Source organism: Crocuta crocuta, unplaced genomic scaffold (assembly GCF_008692635.1).
Source record: "Crocuta crocuta isolate KB4526 unplaced genomic scaffold, BGI_CrCroc_1.0 scaffold154, whole genome shotgun sequence".
Classification (NCBI taxonomy): Eukaryota; Metazoa; Chordata; class Mammalia; order Carnivora; family Hyaenidae; genus Crocuta; species Crocuta crocuta.
In genome coordinates, this window is record NW_027530545.1 from 16,970,366 (window position 1) to 16,986,479 (window position 16,114).

Below are 16,114 nucleotides of genomic sequence, written 5' to 3' on the forward strand. Positions count from 1 at the left end.
GAAGGGGCCTGACACACAGGTATTTTGTGCGCAAAGATTTTCTACACCCAGAGCGGAGGTTTTTTTGTTTTGGACTCTCTTTTTCCCCTCTCACTCCCCACAGAGGGGGTGGCCCGTCTCTCCAGTCTCCAATCCAGGCCCGATTTTTACTTCCCCAGTTCGCACTCACATTAGAAGTCTTTCTCAGTGGGGTCTGCATCCTTTCTCTCCCAATCTCTTGGGTGTGGTACGGTTTCCTATGGCTTCAGATCTTTTCCGTGTGATGCCTGGGCGCGAGTGCAGGTACGGAGCTCCCTACTTCTCCGCCATCTTGCCCCTCCCCTCCCTTTCCTAGTCATTTTGACTAAGTTCAAACTAGTGAGGTATAACTGTGCTATACCAGTTACACCTGAACCTAAATTTGTCAAGAAGGAATCAGAATTTGTCATTTATACCAAATATCAAGTTTCTAGACTAACATTACAATAAAAGAAGAAAAAAACCTGAAAGCAAACAACAATAACTACAACAACAACGAAACCCAAAGCACCTAGCATGAGATACAAATACAAACAAATTACCTGCTCACACTGGTCCACGCCAACTGGCTTGCCATCGCTGCGTATGCAGCTCAGAAGGCGGGTCCTGACGCCTTGTCCACAAGTGGCATTTTCACTCAGCTGGCATGTGCTCCACTCTACAGGTATAGGATCACCACACTGAGTTTCAGAATTATGGTCATGTGAGCAAAATACAACAAACCTTTGATTATTTGCATTGGTGAGGCAGGATAGCATATACATAATCCTAAAATAATATCCAGGTGGCTTAAAAAAGCACCATAAAAATCTTTTACTGCAAAACATATAAACAGCCAAATAAAAGTGAATTACCTTCTTTTTTTTTTTTAAATACTTTTATTTATTTCTAGGAGAGAGAGAGAGACAGCGTGAGCAGGGGAGGGTCAGAGAGAGAGGGAGTCACAGACTGAAACAGGCTCCAGGCTCCGAGCTGGCTGTCAGCACAGAGCCTGACGCAGGGCTCGAACCCACGAACCGCGAGATCATGACCTAAGCGAAAGTCGGACGCTTAACCGACTAAGCCACCCAGGCGCCCCTAAAAGTGAATTACCTTCTTAAGTTTGCTTTCTAAAAGTAAAAAGCCAAATGGTTTGTTGGAGACCATGTCATTGTTGTGCTGAAGAGGAAAGGAAAGATACCAACAAGGATGGTAAAGAAAAACTAGTTTGGAATCATCTGTTTATTGGAGGATAACTGATAGAAAAGGAACCCAGAAATGATGCTACTGTTTAATGTAACCTGGAACTATTTTCAAGGAATAAATCCAGTCATCTAAACCATTTGGTAAAGTTGATATGGCAGAGCTTCAGACTGAGAAAGGAAAGAAAGGTACCTCGAAACTACATGAATATTACAGACAATCTAGTTTTTTTCAAGTTATTGTCTCAGGACAGAAGGTTTTATTTATTTATTAAAAGTTTTTTAAAATTTATTTTCCAGAGAGAGACTGACAGAGCGTGAGTAGTAGACAGTCAGAGAGAGAGACACACACACAGAATCTGAAGCAGGCTCCAGGCTCTGAGCTGTCACCATAGAACCCAACGCAGGGCTTGAACTCACAAACCATGAGATCATGACCTGAGCTAAAGTTGGATGCTCAAACAACTGAGCCACCCCGGCACCCCCAGGAGAGAAGGTTTTATAGATTTGGATAGTTGTGTTGCAAACTAGACTACTGAATGAATTATCCCATAATTAATCTGATTCTTAAAAAGCAAACCAGAAAAACAAATCTGACTTTTAATGTGATTAGAAAGAATGAATGGCCTTTGATGATATACATCAAGAACGTCCTTAAGGACACATTCTATATTTGATAAATGATCTATGAGTTTAACAGGAATAGTAAACTGATGCATAGTAAAATCAGTATTTTAAAGACATGCTCTTCCAGTAAAGCAAATTTCACTTATTTCTGAAAATTTACTATAAAAATCAAGGATCTGAAGCACCTTTAACTAAAGAAAGAGGGCAAATACACTAAGTCATCTGTCACTAATAAAGACAATCTGATTGCCCCCCCCCAACCCCAGAATTCATTACAAAATTTTCTATGTGAGAAATATCAGTAGTGCCACTGTGACCTCAGTGGGGAATTTGTTTCAGAAGAGACTATTGCTTTGCCTCGGCAAGCAAGTGGTGGTTTGGCCATCAGTACTGAATTCAGTGCCGAGACTTAACACGGTTTCACATTTTGTGGCATTTTGTGTGCCTGCTCCTGCTGGGAATGGCAGGTAGCAAATCAATGTAACTAAACAATCTGTGGAATGAGACACTGTGGTGCCCAGGAAAATCCTGAGCAGTGGCTTAATAATGAGGTGGAGGGATTCCCAGTACCTCTAAAGTATCGGTGTCCACTCAGGTTTACTATTTATCCTATTGAGACCCATAGACCAAATACATCACAAGCTTGAATTTCTTGAAATAATAAAAGCCATAAAAGAGCTAAATTATGACAGCATGACCGCATTCTTCCCTAAATGGTAAATTATTGCCTGCTGCATATATTTTGTTATTTTGGTTATCATGGCTTAATTCAGCTCTATTGTGAAACTTTGCCAAGTCTTTTGAAGCATCTTGGAATTCGGGGGTTCCAGGTGGCCTTGCTAAAGCTACATGCCAAGCGCGGGCATTTCTTTCTGTGAAGGAACACTGGCAATGTCAAATTCTCGACCTTGCATGCAATACACTCTCACATTCTAGTCAGTCCTGAATCCCAAGAATGAAAACACACACACATGCGTTCTCCCATTAGTCCACTTTCATGGAAAATGGCACTGCTGTGGGGTTTAACTGTACCTGTTAGATTGTACTGGAACTGGAAGCAATTTTCATTGAGGAGGCAGGGCCGCACCTGAGAGTCTTCAGCACACGTCCTTGAATTCAGTGAGGGCCTTAGCAGATGGCGGGTTCTTCTCTGAGTGGAGTGGGGATCACATGACTGTGAAAATCAAAGAGCAGGCAGAGTTAGAATGGACCCCCAGTTAGCTGGCAAATCATGTATGATTATCTGTGTACACATAGGCACTTGTGTAACAACTACGGGGAAGAGACAACTAAGAGTGTTAAATATAATACCGAGAAAATAAAACTGTTTTGTGATTCACTATAAATTGTTCTTTTGTTTGTTTTTTGTACCTAACAACTCCTTTTCTAGATTATGGTGAAGGCTACATTTCTATCTTCCATGTCGAATTGGGCACAAAGAGAACTGTTTTCTTCAATTAAACACACTATGGGCTCTTAAATAGCCTGCCACATAGCAAGAGATAAATGCATTTTGAATGTCTCAATAAATGAGAAAAGGCAATGTCCCTGTGCCCTCAGATAGTCTAGCCAAATAGAAATAACCATGCAAAATGTCTTAATGAGAAAATAATTTTTAAAACCCTAGAATAGGTATATAGAGAGAATTATAAAATCAATATTGTCAATACACCAGAACTTCCCACATATTTGGGAGGCTGTCTGATCCACAGATGAGCACATCATATTGCCCTTTCAACAAAATGAATGTATAAATGTGACCTCCTGCAAATATCACTTTGCCCATGGGTTGTCTTATAGCCTCAATTCATATAATGCCCTTGAGCCAGGTAAACTTGCCTGCCACATTTCATCCAACTTCTCTACCCATGGTGAACCTTCAAGTTCCCCCTACTGGAACCATCTTTCAACTGTCCAAAATCCTATCCCTTCCCTTCAGAACACTAATCAAGGCTTCAACATTGATACTCTTTCAGTAAAGATAAATTATTTTCCTCCTTCCCAAGCAACTTTCCACCCATGCTCAGGAATGACTCTATAGGATTTGCTTCTGAATATATACTTATACGTCTATATTATACCTGCCCTTATAATATTGCCATGATTTCTTTATTACTCTGGCTCCTTCCTTTCTTTGTAAACTCGTTGAAGCCATGATACATTATGGTTTCTACTTCCCATATGAATCTCTAAAAATCTTGTTCAATACATACCATTAAATATGGTCACATAACCTGTAAACTGAATCTTGGATATTAATACAAATGATAAGGTTGGATTACACTGAAGTATGCAGAAAAATGCCACAAAATTTTCTTCTGATTTTATTCTTATTTATTTATTCATTTTTTAAGTTTTTAAAAATATTTTTTTAATTTTTGAGAGACAGAGAGAGCACAAGCAGGTGGGGGTGGGAAGGTAGAGAAAGAGGGAAACACACAATCCAAAGCAGGCTCCAGGCTCTGAGCTGTCAACACAGAACCCAATGCAGGGCTCAAACTCACAAGCTATGAAATCATGACCTGAACCAAAGTCAGACATTTAACCGACTGAGCCACCAAGGCACCCCATTTTCTTCCAATTTTAAATGTTTGGAGACATTGAAACACTTTTTTTTTTTTAATCCATGTGACTTTCTGGTTGGATGATCTGTCAATACTGGTAAACTAATTTTACATTTTAATTGTATTGAATTATCTCTAAATGATAAAGAAGGCCATCAAAACCAGGTAATTATACTTAATTATCTGCAAATGAATCCCATGATAAATGCTTACCAATAATTTATTACTAATTCACCAATTAATTTGATTGTTCTCATAAGAAGGAATAAGAACTTAAATGATTTGCCAATGAAAGTATCTAGGTAGATAACCTGGATTAGTGTTCTACTGATTTTCTACCTTCTAAAAAAAATCAATGTTGGAATCAAATGAATAAGTGTTAGAACTTATGTACCTGCTTAGACTACACCATCAAATAAAGCCAGAAAGATCACACACACACACACACACACACAAATTATTATATCACCTTGAACAAGTTACTTATATACTCCAAATCTTCGCTTATCTAAACTTGGGTGAGAAAAGTGGATCAGGGCATCTCTGATTTGATGAAATTTAAGAATTTCCTCCCTTAGATCTCATGGTCTATCAGTCTTTAATTCTGTGGGATGTGGTTTTAAATTATGCAGTTGAGCCTAACCCATAATTCATAATCATGTAGACTTTCATAATTACTTTCTAGAAATTAATATACTGAAAACCAACACTGTATCTAACTCTCCTACTAATTCTCTATCCATAGAAACAGACAAAGGGGAAAGTATGGGTGAGTGGAATCCAAAACCACAATCCAACCTAACCGTAGGCAATATTTTCATGTTCCACTTAAAAAAAAACAAAACAAAACTGCCCTAGCACTGCTAAGAAGTGATAGGTAGGTTAGTGTTCTCTCTTTATTTCTATTAGTTATTTATAGGAAGGCTATAAGATAATGACTTCCTCACAAAAGAGATGGAAGTCGGCTAAGAAAGAAAGAATGGTAAAGGAGGCTTATGTCTGGATGATTTCTTTATTGGATCAAGACTCCTCAAATACAAACCTGGATCTTCTCCCCTCTAGAGTATTTATGTAATGACTTATTGTCCGTTTCCTAAATGAAGTTGAGAAAGTGATGTGTGAAAAACTAACCCAAAGTCAACTTTGGACCAGTTTTCTTGTAAAGATCAAGGTTATATAACTAAAGTTTATTTGCTAGGGGAAGAGATAACCAATAAGAACCAGTTAGTCTCTAGTAAATAAGCCCCCTTTATGAGACAGGATTTTCCAACTTATTACCTTTGAAAACCAGCACTTATCTTAAAGTTCAATCCTTCCTGATGACATTGTGCTTTCACATCTTTTGTTTTCCCTAGCAATAGGGCCTTTTACCTTGGGGCCTGACCTGAATATTTGTAATCATCTGTCAAAATCAAATCAGATATCCCATCGGAGAGCCTCCAATGACTCCCATGCATCCATAAAAATGGAATAATCTCATTTATTAAACATCTCAACTGTATTTGTACATGTACCAATGTGTGTGCATTCTTTCCCATGGACAATTTGAAGAGAGTTCCTATCTTAATTTTCATGGACACTGAATTATTCTATGTCTGAAATAAAAAATATAAATAATAAATATTTGTTTTATAGGATAATTTGGCTCTTCCTGGGCAATAAGACTAGATATTTGTAAGTTGCTGTTAGGAGACAAACTGGACTATGATCATATTGCCTGAATATAAGGATTCTCCATAGATCTGCATATCTGATAACAAGAGAATGTAATCATCTAATTCTCATGTCTTAGATGACATTTCCTAAAATAATAGCATCTATCAATAATAAAGCATATCAGTAAATGAGTTTTGATTCACCCACATAAAGGATGACAGTTAATTCCAATATTTTAAAGAAATCCAAATAAAAATATATAATTTGGTATTTTTCTAACACCTAACAATTTTTTAAGTTTATTTATTTATTTTTGAGAGAGAGACTGAGTGAGCAGGGAGGGACAGAGAGAGAGAGAGAGAGTGAGAGAGAGAGAGAGAGGATCCCAAGCAGGCCCCAACTGTCAGAGGAGGGCACAGCACAGGGCTCAAACTCAAAGTGTGATATTATGACCTGAGCTCAAATCAAGAGTCAGACATTTAACTGAGCCATATAGGCATTCCTCTACTACTTAATTATTAACAAACACAGTTTAATAAAACTTCACGTAAATCCAGGTGCCTGTAAACTTAAATAACTCAGTATTTCTTATCTAGAAATGAATAGGAGCAAAGTATGGCCTTGTCAATTCCCAGTAGATATAGAGAAATGAACACTTTTATTCTGCTACAGAATTTATCTGATGATTCTGAGATGGTTTCTCCCTTATTTCGTTGATTGGCCCTGCTGACAGGAGCTCTGCTGTTTCTCCATCTCTCTCAGGAGGCAAAACTGGATATATAATGCTTTTAACTTGAGTTTTCTTATTTGGAAAAATGGGTAAAAATATTTGCAAAATACCACTGCAATGCTTTGTAAGGAATTTTTTAGTAAAATTAAATCCTGATTCTCTTTCCCTACATCCTTGTCAACATTTATTTGTGTATTTGATTTTAGCCCTTCTGACAGGTGTGAAGTGATAGTGCATTGTGACTTTAATTTGCATTTCCCTGTTGATTAGTGATGTTGAGCATCTTTTATGTGTACCTGTTGGCCATCAGTATGTGTTCTTTGGGAAAATGTTTATGCCTTCTGCCCATTTTTAAATTGTAGTTTGGTAACGAACAATCCAGTGAAGAAATGGGCAGANTGTATTTTTGTTTTGGTGTTGAGTTGTATAAGTCCCTTATATATTTTGAATATTAACCCATATCTGATAGATCATTTGCAAATATCTTGTCCCATTTACTAGGCTGTCTTTTTGTTTTACTGATGGTTTCCTTCACTGTGTAAAAGCTTTTTATTTTGGTATAGTCCCGGTAGTTTAATTTTGTTTTTGTTTTTGTGATGAGCATTGAGTAATGTAGAGAATTGTTGAATCAGTATATTATGCACTGGAAACTGCTAAAGCACTGTTTGTTAATTATACTAGAATTAAAAAATAAACAAACACTGATTCTTAAAGGTTGATAAAGGATGAGAAGACCTCTACAGGAGAAAGATCTGGGCCTGAAGAATTGTTATTTATGCCTCTTCTGCTTAAAAATACCCTCAAAGATTCTGAGAAGATGTGAAAAAAAGTTCTTTGGATTACTACAGTGCAATTAGAGCAAAGACAGAAACATATGGAAAATATGGTCAGTAAAATTAAGTGTTGCGTTATCTCCATAAACAGACTATGAACAGATGGGGACCAATGACTGAAGTTACAGGACCTCGGTGACATCAGCATCCAACAGGAGAAAGCAGAAAGTAAAATGAGGCATCTGCCATACCCAAGAACAACACAATGGAAAATTAAACTGGAGCATATGAGGATTTTGTACATTACAGAAGCAGGTGGCTAGAAGGGGTCCATGGAGAGATTTTGGGCGTTGATGTGTTAACAAGCAAAAACTCCCTTCCAGGATAGTTTCCTGAACTGACGAGAAGTGGATGAGAGGAGTTTCCAAATTGAGCAAAATAGGGAAACTACCAGTGAAGGAAAAGAAAGACCCAATAAGTAATGGTGAAGGAAAAAAGATCCAGTAAATCTCACAAAGTAAGTCGTAGCTCTGAACACTAAAAACAAATGTGGAAAAGAATGAATAAGCCCTGGACCATGAAAACAAAATTAGAAAAAAACAATCCTCAACCACACCCTCTCCTAAAAGTTCACAAAACTTGATTTCACACAAAAAAATAAGAAAATGATCAAATTCAAATCCCAAACAACAGTATCATGAAAAAAGGTAATAAAGGTTAAAATAGCACCACCATAGATAAGTAAGTATAGTAGAAAGATATGCATGAAAGAGAGTTGCAAACCACTACTTCAAAGTAAACAGATTGGAATTTCAAAAATGGCACAGATATGAAAGAACAGCACAAACAAAAATTAGAAAAACACAGACCTTTAGAGATAGAACTAAGTAAATAGAAATAAAAGAAAAACATTTTTAGAAATGAATATGAAACTACGAGAATTACAATAATAAAAAATACCATTTTGGGACACCTGGTTGGCTTAGTCAGTTTATTGTCCAACTTTGGCTCAGGTCATGATCTCACAGCTTGAGGCCCGTGTTGGGCTCTGTGTTGACAGCTTGGAGCCTGGAGCCTCCTTTGGATTCTCTCTCTCTCTCTCTCTCTCTCTCTCTCTTTGCCCCTCCCCTGCTTGTGCTCTCTCTCAAAACTAAACAAACATTTAAAAAAATTACCATTGTTTTCATGAAAAACAAAAACTGAAAAAAATGAAATAAAATAACACAGGGATAAAAGAACAAGAGATAAAAGAATTTGAGAAAAATTAGCAATTAGAAAAGTGAGGCAATAGAGATGCCACATGCATATAGGATTTAATGGAAATGAAAACCTAAACAAGAAAATAGAGCTGAAAAATATTCAAAAAAACTTTCAAAAGAAGGTAAGACTCAACTACTTATTGAAAAGGTACCTCAGAATCACTAATGCTGAGACATATCTTGGTAAAAGCACTAAGCTTTAAAGAAAAAGAAGGAAATATTCTATGAGTATCTGGGCAAGAATACCAGATGGTTTACAAAAGAAATAAAATCAAACTGGTCATGAGATTTTTTTGACAGGAAAACATACCAGTTATCAGAAAGGTACACGAAGAAAACAAAGAAACACACAAACATGATTCAAGGATTTTAGATCCAGCAAAGCTGACTTTCAATTAAAATACAATGCATAAACTATTAACTACATGCAAGAACTCAAGGAATGGTGTTTCCAGGAGTCCTATCTTAGGAATTTACTGGACACTGAGGTTTAGACAACCAAAAAGGACTGGGATGACATTAATCTAAAGACTTGAGGTGAGCCAAATTTACATGTAAAATGTATAAGATGTAGATAAAATTCAACTGTAAAAAAATGAGAAGAACCTATGAAAAAATATAAACATTTTAAAGTACTTGTGTTGGTAGTAGGAATATTGTTATTCTGAGAATGTTTTCTGTTACATGGATCAAAGCAAATGTGTAATTATGATATATTCTATTTCTTTTATTGCCAGTGTCCTTGAAAAAGTGGACTCTCAGAAGAGAAAAAAGGAGATATAGATTTAATGGAGAATTTAAATGAACTCCTATAGTTCATCAGGATGAACCCCTGAAGTTTTTCATTTTCAGAACAAATGAAATAATAGCATGTATTTCTAACCTCTGCCACCAAAGTGGCTTTGGGATACTTAATGAGTTTAATGAGATTAATGAATGTAAGCATTCTGAATTCTTAGAGCTGTGGATTTTGCAAGTGCAGTGAACTCTTATTAATGTATTCTGCACAGGTAAAAAGTTGCATACAAAAAGGAATGTTTACTATGACATCATAGCAAAGCTGATCAGAAATGAAAATACTGTAAACTAAAGTTACTAGTCAGTGAGAAGCGGCAGAAGTTGGATCCCTTGGCCCTACAGTGATGGGCTCTGTCTCTCCCTGAACTTTACCCAGAACTGACGGGACGAACAAGACACAATCCTATGTATAGCAGAATAGCCTCTATAGCTTCTCTTTGTCCTTTGACAGTGGAGACCGAAACCATAATCTGGGCTGTCTTAAATGCCCAATAACAACAGGTAGTATTTTAGAGTATAAACACATGCCAAATACTGTGGGGATATTACTATGGTGATAAGCTCATAAAGTCCTTCAACCTGCTACTGATCTAGGTGTATTTTAATATCCTTATTTTTTATAGATGATGAAATTGAAATCCAAAGACTATAACAACATAGTAGGTTCTCAAGCCAGGATTTGAACTGGAGAGGGCTAATTTGCTCTTTAGTATCTTCAACTGTTCTGCGTGTAAAGTAGTGGTACTTGTGGAGTATGTTGAGATAAGGTAAAACAATGTCTAAAAGAGCTAGTGACTATGGTTATTGTGACTGCCGTTTATTTTAACCTGGAAAGCATTTAGTATGGACAGTAGTAATTAGAGATGGAGAGAAAGGAAGAGAGAACATACATAAGGAACTTTATAAACTAACCCCAAAGCAAGGTTAGACACAGGCTGAGGTGTGGGGAAGTCAAGCAAGGAATGGGGACAGTGAATAAGATTTGCTGCCTGCCTTTGAGGAGACCACAGTTCATAGGCTAGGGGCTGACTCATCGTATTTAGAGAGTTAATTGGAAAGAGGAGGGCCACATGTCTCTGTGTAATGAAAATGACAAGAGCAGAGGCAAAAGCTATCATATCATCAACATGAAATAACGTTCCTGGGAAAGCTTTGCTGCCCTATTGCGAGGAGGAAGTTGGGATGACACATAAATATCTGGAGATTTTTGCTTAGCTAAGATGTTTGGGTAAAGATTTTATAATAGTCCAGGACATCCCCACATAGTCCTTCTGCTTGGTATTTTATGACACTAAGGAGGTGCGAAGGTACAGATTTATAATCCAATCAGAGGCCTTGGAACAAATGAATGATGTATGCCCTATCCAGTCACTATTTATATGTTATAAACGGTATCCCCTGTTCATATTATTATTGGGGCTTGAGAATGAAGAAAGAAGAATGACCAAACAGAGCCCCAACTAATGGCCTACATTCTTCAAAAATGTCCAAGTCATGAAAGAAAGAGACTGAAGAAACCAAAGGGATAGAATCATCAAATGCAATATGGTCTGGATCCAGTAATCAAAGGACTATAAATGCTAGAAAAGACATTATTGAGACCATTGAGGATTTGGGAATATGGCCCAAAAGTTAGCTGCCAGTACTGTCAATGAGGAATTTCCTGAATTTGTTAATTATGCTGTGATTATGTTAGAGAATATCCTTGTACTTAGGAAACACATACTGAATGGTCAATAGTAAGGGAAAAAAGGGCATGTTGCCTTCAACACATGCTCAGGTGGTTCAGAACAAAGACTGTGTATACACACACAAATACCATTATTTTTTAACATATATGTATATATGTATGTCCATGTAGAAAGAGAAAGGGGTACATGTCTGTGTGTGTGAGGTAGGGAAAGATAAAGTATATGTGGCAAACTTAAAAACTGATGGTGTGAATTTTCTGTAAATGTGAAATTATTTGGAATTTTTTTCAATAACGGAGTTATAAATGGCACTGGCACACCGATATTTAGGAGATACTTGTGAAAAAAACACAAATGAAACATGTAGTGATAACTACCTATAAACCACCTATAAGCCACCTAGAGGATCCCTAGGTGACCACTGCTATATGAATTGAGGAACAAACAAACTCTTAACCTCAAACTGTCTACCGGTCCTTCCCACCTACCCCCTGCCCCGTTCTTCTCTTCTTTAATTTCCATGTGATGCTTGCTTCTTTTTCTTCACTCTAAACCTCATTCACTCAAGAACCAAGTTTAAAAACCAAGCCAAATTAAGCAATAAACTGCAGTGGGGTTCCTGCTGTGCGACGGACTCCAAGATGCTGCCTGTGATGAGACTGTCTGGACAGAGTCTTGGTATCTACCAGCAGTGAGAGAGTGCTCGGCCCCTCTTCTGGTCTCAGAAGACTAAAAGAGAGTCAATTTTGTGATATGTGTTTTAATGTTTGTATCCCCCTCTAATTCCAGTCCCCACCATAAATCAAAGAGGCTAAACAATGCATCTAGAATGATTCCAAGATCTCACTCTCCACTTTTGCCTCATCTCTCCTTCCAAAGATCCTTGGGCCCCTTTCATCCCAGGAGAATGAAATGAAACCATTTTTTAGCCCAAACCACTTGATCCACCAAAGGAAGAAGAGAGTTATTAAATGCTATATGTGGGGCAAACCAACACAGAGGGAGCCCACACCTGGGCTCATTCTTTCTAGGCCACCATTACTCTAGGCGTTTACTCACACGGAATCTTTCTTTTCCACTTTTTTCCCTCCCTCCATCACTCTACTCAACCTTGCCTAACTAACTATTACTCATCTGAGGCTTCCAGATGTATATTTTCTGCCTGGAAAACTTCAGGGTACTTGTAGCTGTTAAAAAGTGTGCCAATATATGCTGACATGACAAGTTTTGCTTTTTCTCTGTTAACAGCTACTACTCTGTTGAAATTGATTAGAAATTTTCTGTATTCCTCATTAGACTGTAGGTTTCTTGAAGAATGTAGCTTTCTTGAGGGTCATTATATCCCCATGTCTAATAGCATTCGCCACCTAGGAGGAACTTAATATTGGTCCACTGTATAGCATTTACAATTTATTTTTGTACCTATGTGCTAGAAACTGTGCTAAATGATTTACATGTATTAATCCTTACAATAACTTCTAAATTGTGCAGAATTATTTTAATTTTCTTGATTTATTCAGGTTACATAGCTTTCTCAAAGTACCAGTGCTAAGAAGAGAAACAGGGAGGAAAGAATATAATCTTTTTTTGGTTGTTTAAAAATTTCAAATTTATTTCCTATAAATGTTTACTCAACATTTTTGTATACTTAGCATTTGCCTTTCAACATGGCATTTACCATCTAGAGAAAAAGACATTGCAAGCAAATTGAAATCCATTTTATCTCACCGTCTTCTGAAACAGGAAAAATAATCTAAAGGGTGGGGATTCATAATTTTGTCTCTATAGAATCTGTAATAATAATATAATTTGAAGGTAAAAGCACCCATAGTATTTTTATTTGCAATTTTTATTTTATATCGTATACATAATGTACTGTTTTAAAACTTAAAAAAAAAAAAACCCTACAGATACATATGAAGAACTAAGGAATACTACTGAGATAGCACGTGTCTAACTTAGCCATAAATCCTTTAAGAAAACATAGCTCACTTAAAATTATTCACAGATAGTTTTCTAGGTAATAAGGATACTGCAACCAAAATGGAAAGGAGGTTAAGATTTGGAGAGCCACATGTAATTTTTAAAAATCTGAAGTCTGTATAAAAATCACCAAGGGATCTCTCTGATCAGACATGCCATTTTATGGAGAGTTTCCATGGCAATCAATCAGTGTGTCTTAGGAGTCAATATATTTTCTATCTCACCAACTTGGGGGATTGAAATGTTAGAGAGGGGGACATGTAGGGCAACTTTCACATACGGTAAACACATGTTTAAAATTCAAAGTGAAAATCTGGCCTTTTCACCTTGAACATGAAACCTACATTTGGGATGAAATCAAAATCACAAGTAAAATGGAATACAGATCACAAATCTGAGTTCAAAACCATTAATACACAGTAGTTGGATACTGAAATTTTAATAATAGCCATAATAATGAAATATCATGGACACTAAAGACAGCTCTTCATAGATCAAAGAAAGCAAATGAGTCATTTCAAAAAATTAAATTTTATATTTCACTATTTCAAAAGTTAAAATAGTCACACTTGTCATACTTCTTAGAGAAAACTCCACTTGCAGAAGGTTCAGCAATTAGAAATAGTACAAGTAAACTTGGGCTCTGACTCTGATATTTTAAGTTGTTCAATGTTGTTAATTTTTGATGTGTTTGTAATCCCAATAAAAATCATATTTGATATTCCAACGAGCAATTATTATACTCACTTTTATAGATAAGTAAATAGAGCTTCAAATAGTGTCAACAACCTGTCATAGCCACATAGCATAATACAAAGGACATAAACCAGAATCTTCATATCCCTTTTCATTATCTTCTTGGATTTCAAGACTGTATCAAGTATTATCTTTATATACCTACTTTATAAATAATGTTTTCCAGTACATTTCAATAACAAGGAGAATAATTTTATTATTATAATAGTAGCTAATTAGTTTACATGGCCTGTTCTACATTATATGGGTGTTTGAAATCTTCCAAATACACTGTTCAATGACCTGGATGTTCTTATGTCAAAACTATCCTATGTAAAAAGTTAGAGATTTTGAGAACCTATTTTAGCATGTTGTGATTGCAAAAGGAGCATTGACAGAAGCCTGCTCCCTTAATGAACTAGAAATAAAAGGCAATTCTCCATGTCTGTTTCTTCACTCATAAATTTATCCCATATAATTCACAACGAAGACAATAAAATAAGTTTGAGAGCACTCTGAAGAACAAAAAGCATTCTGTTATCACAGAGGTCACTCTGGTGAGGGGAGGGGTTCATACTGGACTGTGCACAAGGCAGCAAGTGATTCAGCAGAGTATCATCTAAATGAAAACTAAGAGCCATTAAGTTCCAACTCATCACCAATTACTCAAAGGTTAGGGCCTCTCAATCAAGTGCCACCAGAAACAAATTGAAAATTGGCAGAGCACAAAATAGATGACAGTCAGACTCTGGAATGTGAGCCAGTGAGCACGAGGAGGGCTGAAGACTGCTGAAGCAGAGGCTTTGGGGATGGTAGGTGCACAGGAGTGATGTAACAGAACTCAACCAGTGCAAGGTTTCTTCACTCCCTATTGACAAACACTCAGATGCATAAAGTATAATTTGGAGTGTATTCCCTAAAGAAGTACAGTGTTCTCTTAGACTAGAAGTCCAATGCAACCAGAAAGAGGCAAAAGAAAGCAACATAGGTAAACATGGGACAGAACAGGCTGTACTGTAAGTTTGGAAATTCAAACACAGGTCATAGAGGCAAAATTGCAGAGCATTCTATTAAACAGACATGACCAATTTTCCTAAGAATGAAATCTCTTGCTACAGTTGTGGAGAGATAGATCAGGCTGAAAGAATACAGATACTGGCTTTTAAATTAGGCTCAATTTCAACTGTGAGCCCTGCAACCCCAGACTTTATAAGTTTTCTAAACCTTTCACTTTCCTCACTAATATAAGGGGGCTAATCATGCTATTCTATAAGCATTAAATGATATAATACACACAAAATGCCTAGCATAGAGAAACACTGGGCCTGACTTTATTTATTTTATTAAAAAATTTTTAATGTTTTATTTATTTCTGAGAGAGATAGTATGAACATAGGAGGGTCTGAGAGAGAGAGGGATATACAGAATCTGAAGCAGTCTCCAGGCTCTGAGCTAGCTGTCAGCACAGAACCTGACACAGGGCTCGAACCCGCAAACCGTGAGATCATGTCCTGAGCCGAAGTCAGCCGCTTAAAGGACTGAGCTACCCAGGCGCCCCATTATTTTTATTTATATTGTTTGTTTTGAATTTGCTTTTACTTAGTACAGTGATTCCAAGGATACATGGAAACCAAGGGTCTATATTATTTAAAAAAAACAAAAAACTTGAATGCCCATTTTGCTTCTGATGTGTCCTATGTTCTAATAAAATTGATGAAATTAGGAGTAGACAAAATATGTCTGCTTGTTTCCTAAATGATTGTGTGTGTGTGTGTGTGTGTGTGTGTGTGTGTGTGTGTGTGTGAGAGAGAGAGAGAGAGAGAGAGGAGGGAGAGAGAGGAGGAGGAGAAGAGTGGAGAAGGAAGTAGGGAGAAAACAAAGCACAAAGGAAGCCTAAAAGCATTGGAAAATGGTCACTTCCTATGGCCACAAGCCTGCAGAGAATTCCTGAGTCTTCCAGGAAGGACGCCTTGGTAGGGAAAGGGCAAAGGGATACCTGGGAGAAGACCCACCTATGAGCTGTTAGAGTCACTCCAGAGGCTTCTGGTTGATGTTTCTTGTTATACATTAAATCCTCTAGCTTCTATTAAAAAGTTAAG

At 36.9% G+C, this 16,114-nt stretch overlaps 1 protein-coding gene across 1 annotated transcript in view; it reads right to left on the reverse strand.

The window, feature by feature from the left end:
• The window catches only part of LOC144234479 (thrombospondin type-1 domain-containing protein 7B-like), a 252,944-nt gene that overhangs the window by 42,739 nt on the left and 194,091 nt on the right, over positions 1–16,114 (reverse strand). The window contains exons 7-8 of the mRNA XM_077767824.1: positions 2,859–3,000; positions 561–676 (exon numbers count right to left, since the gene is read on the reverse strand). Of these exons, the coding sequence (XP_077623950.1) occupies positions 561–676; positions 2,859–3,000 (258 nt within the window). The remainder of the gene's footprint in view (positions 1–560; positions 677–2,858; positions 3,001–16,114) is intronic.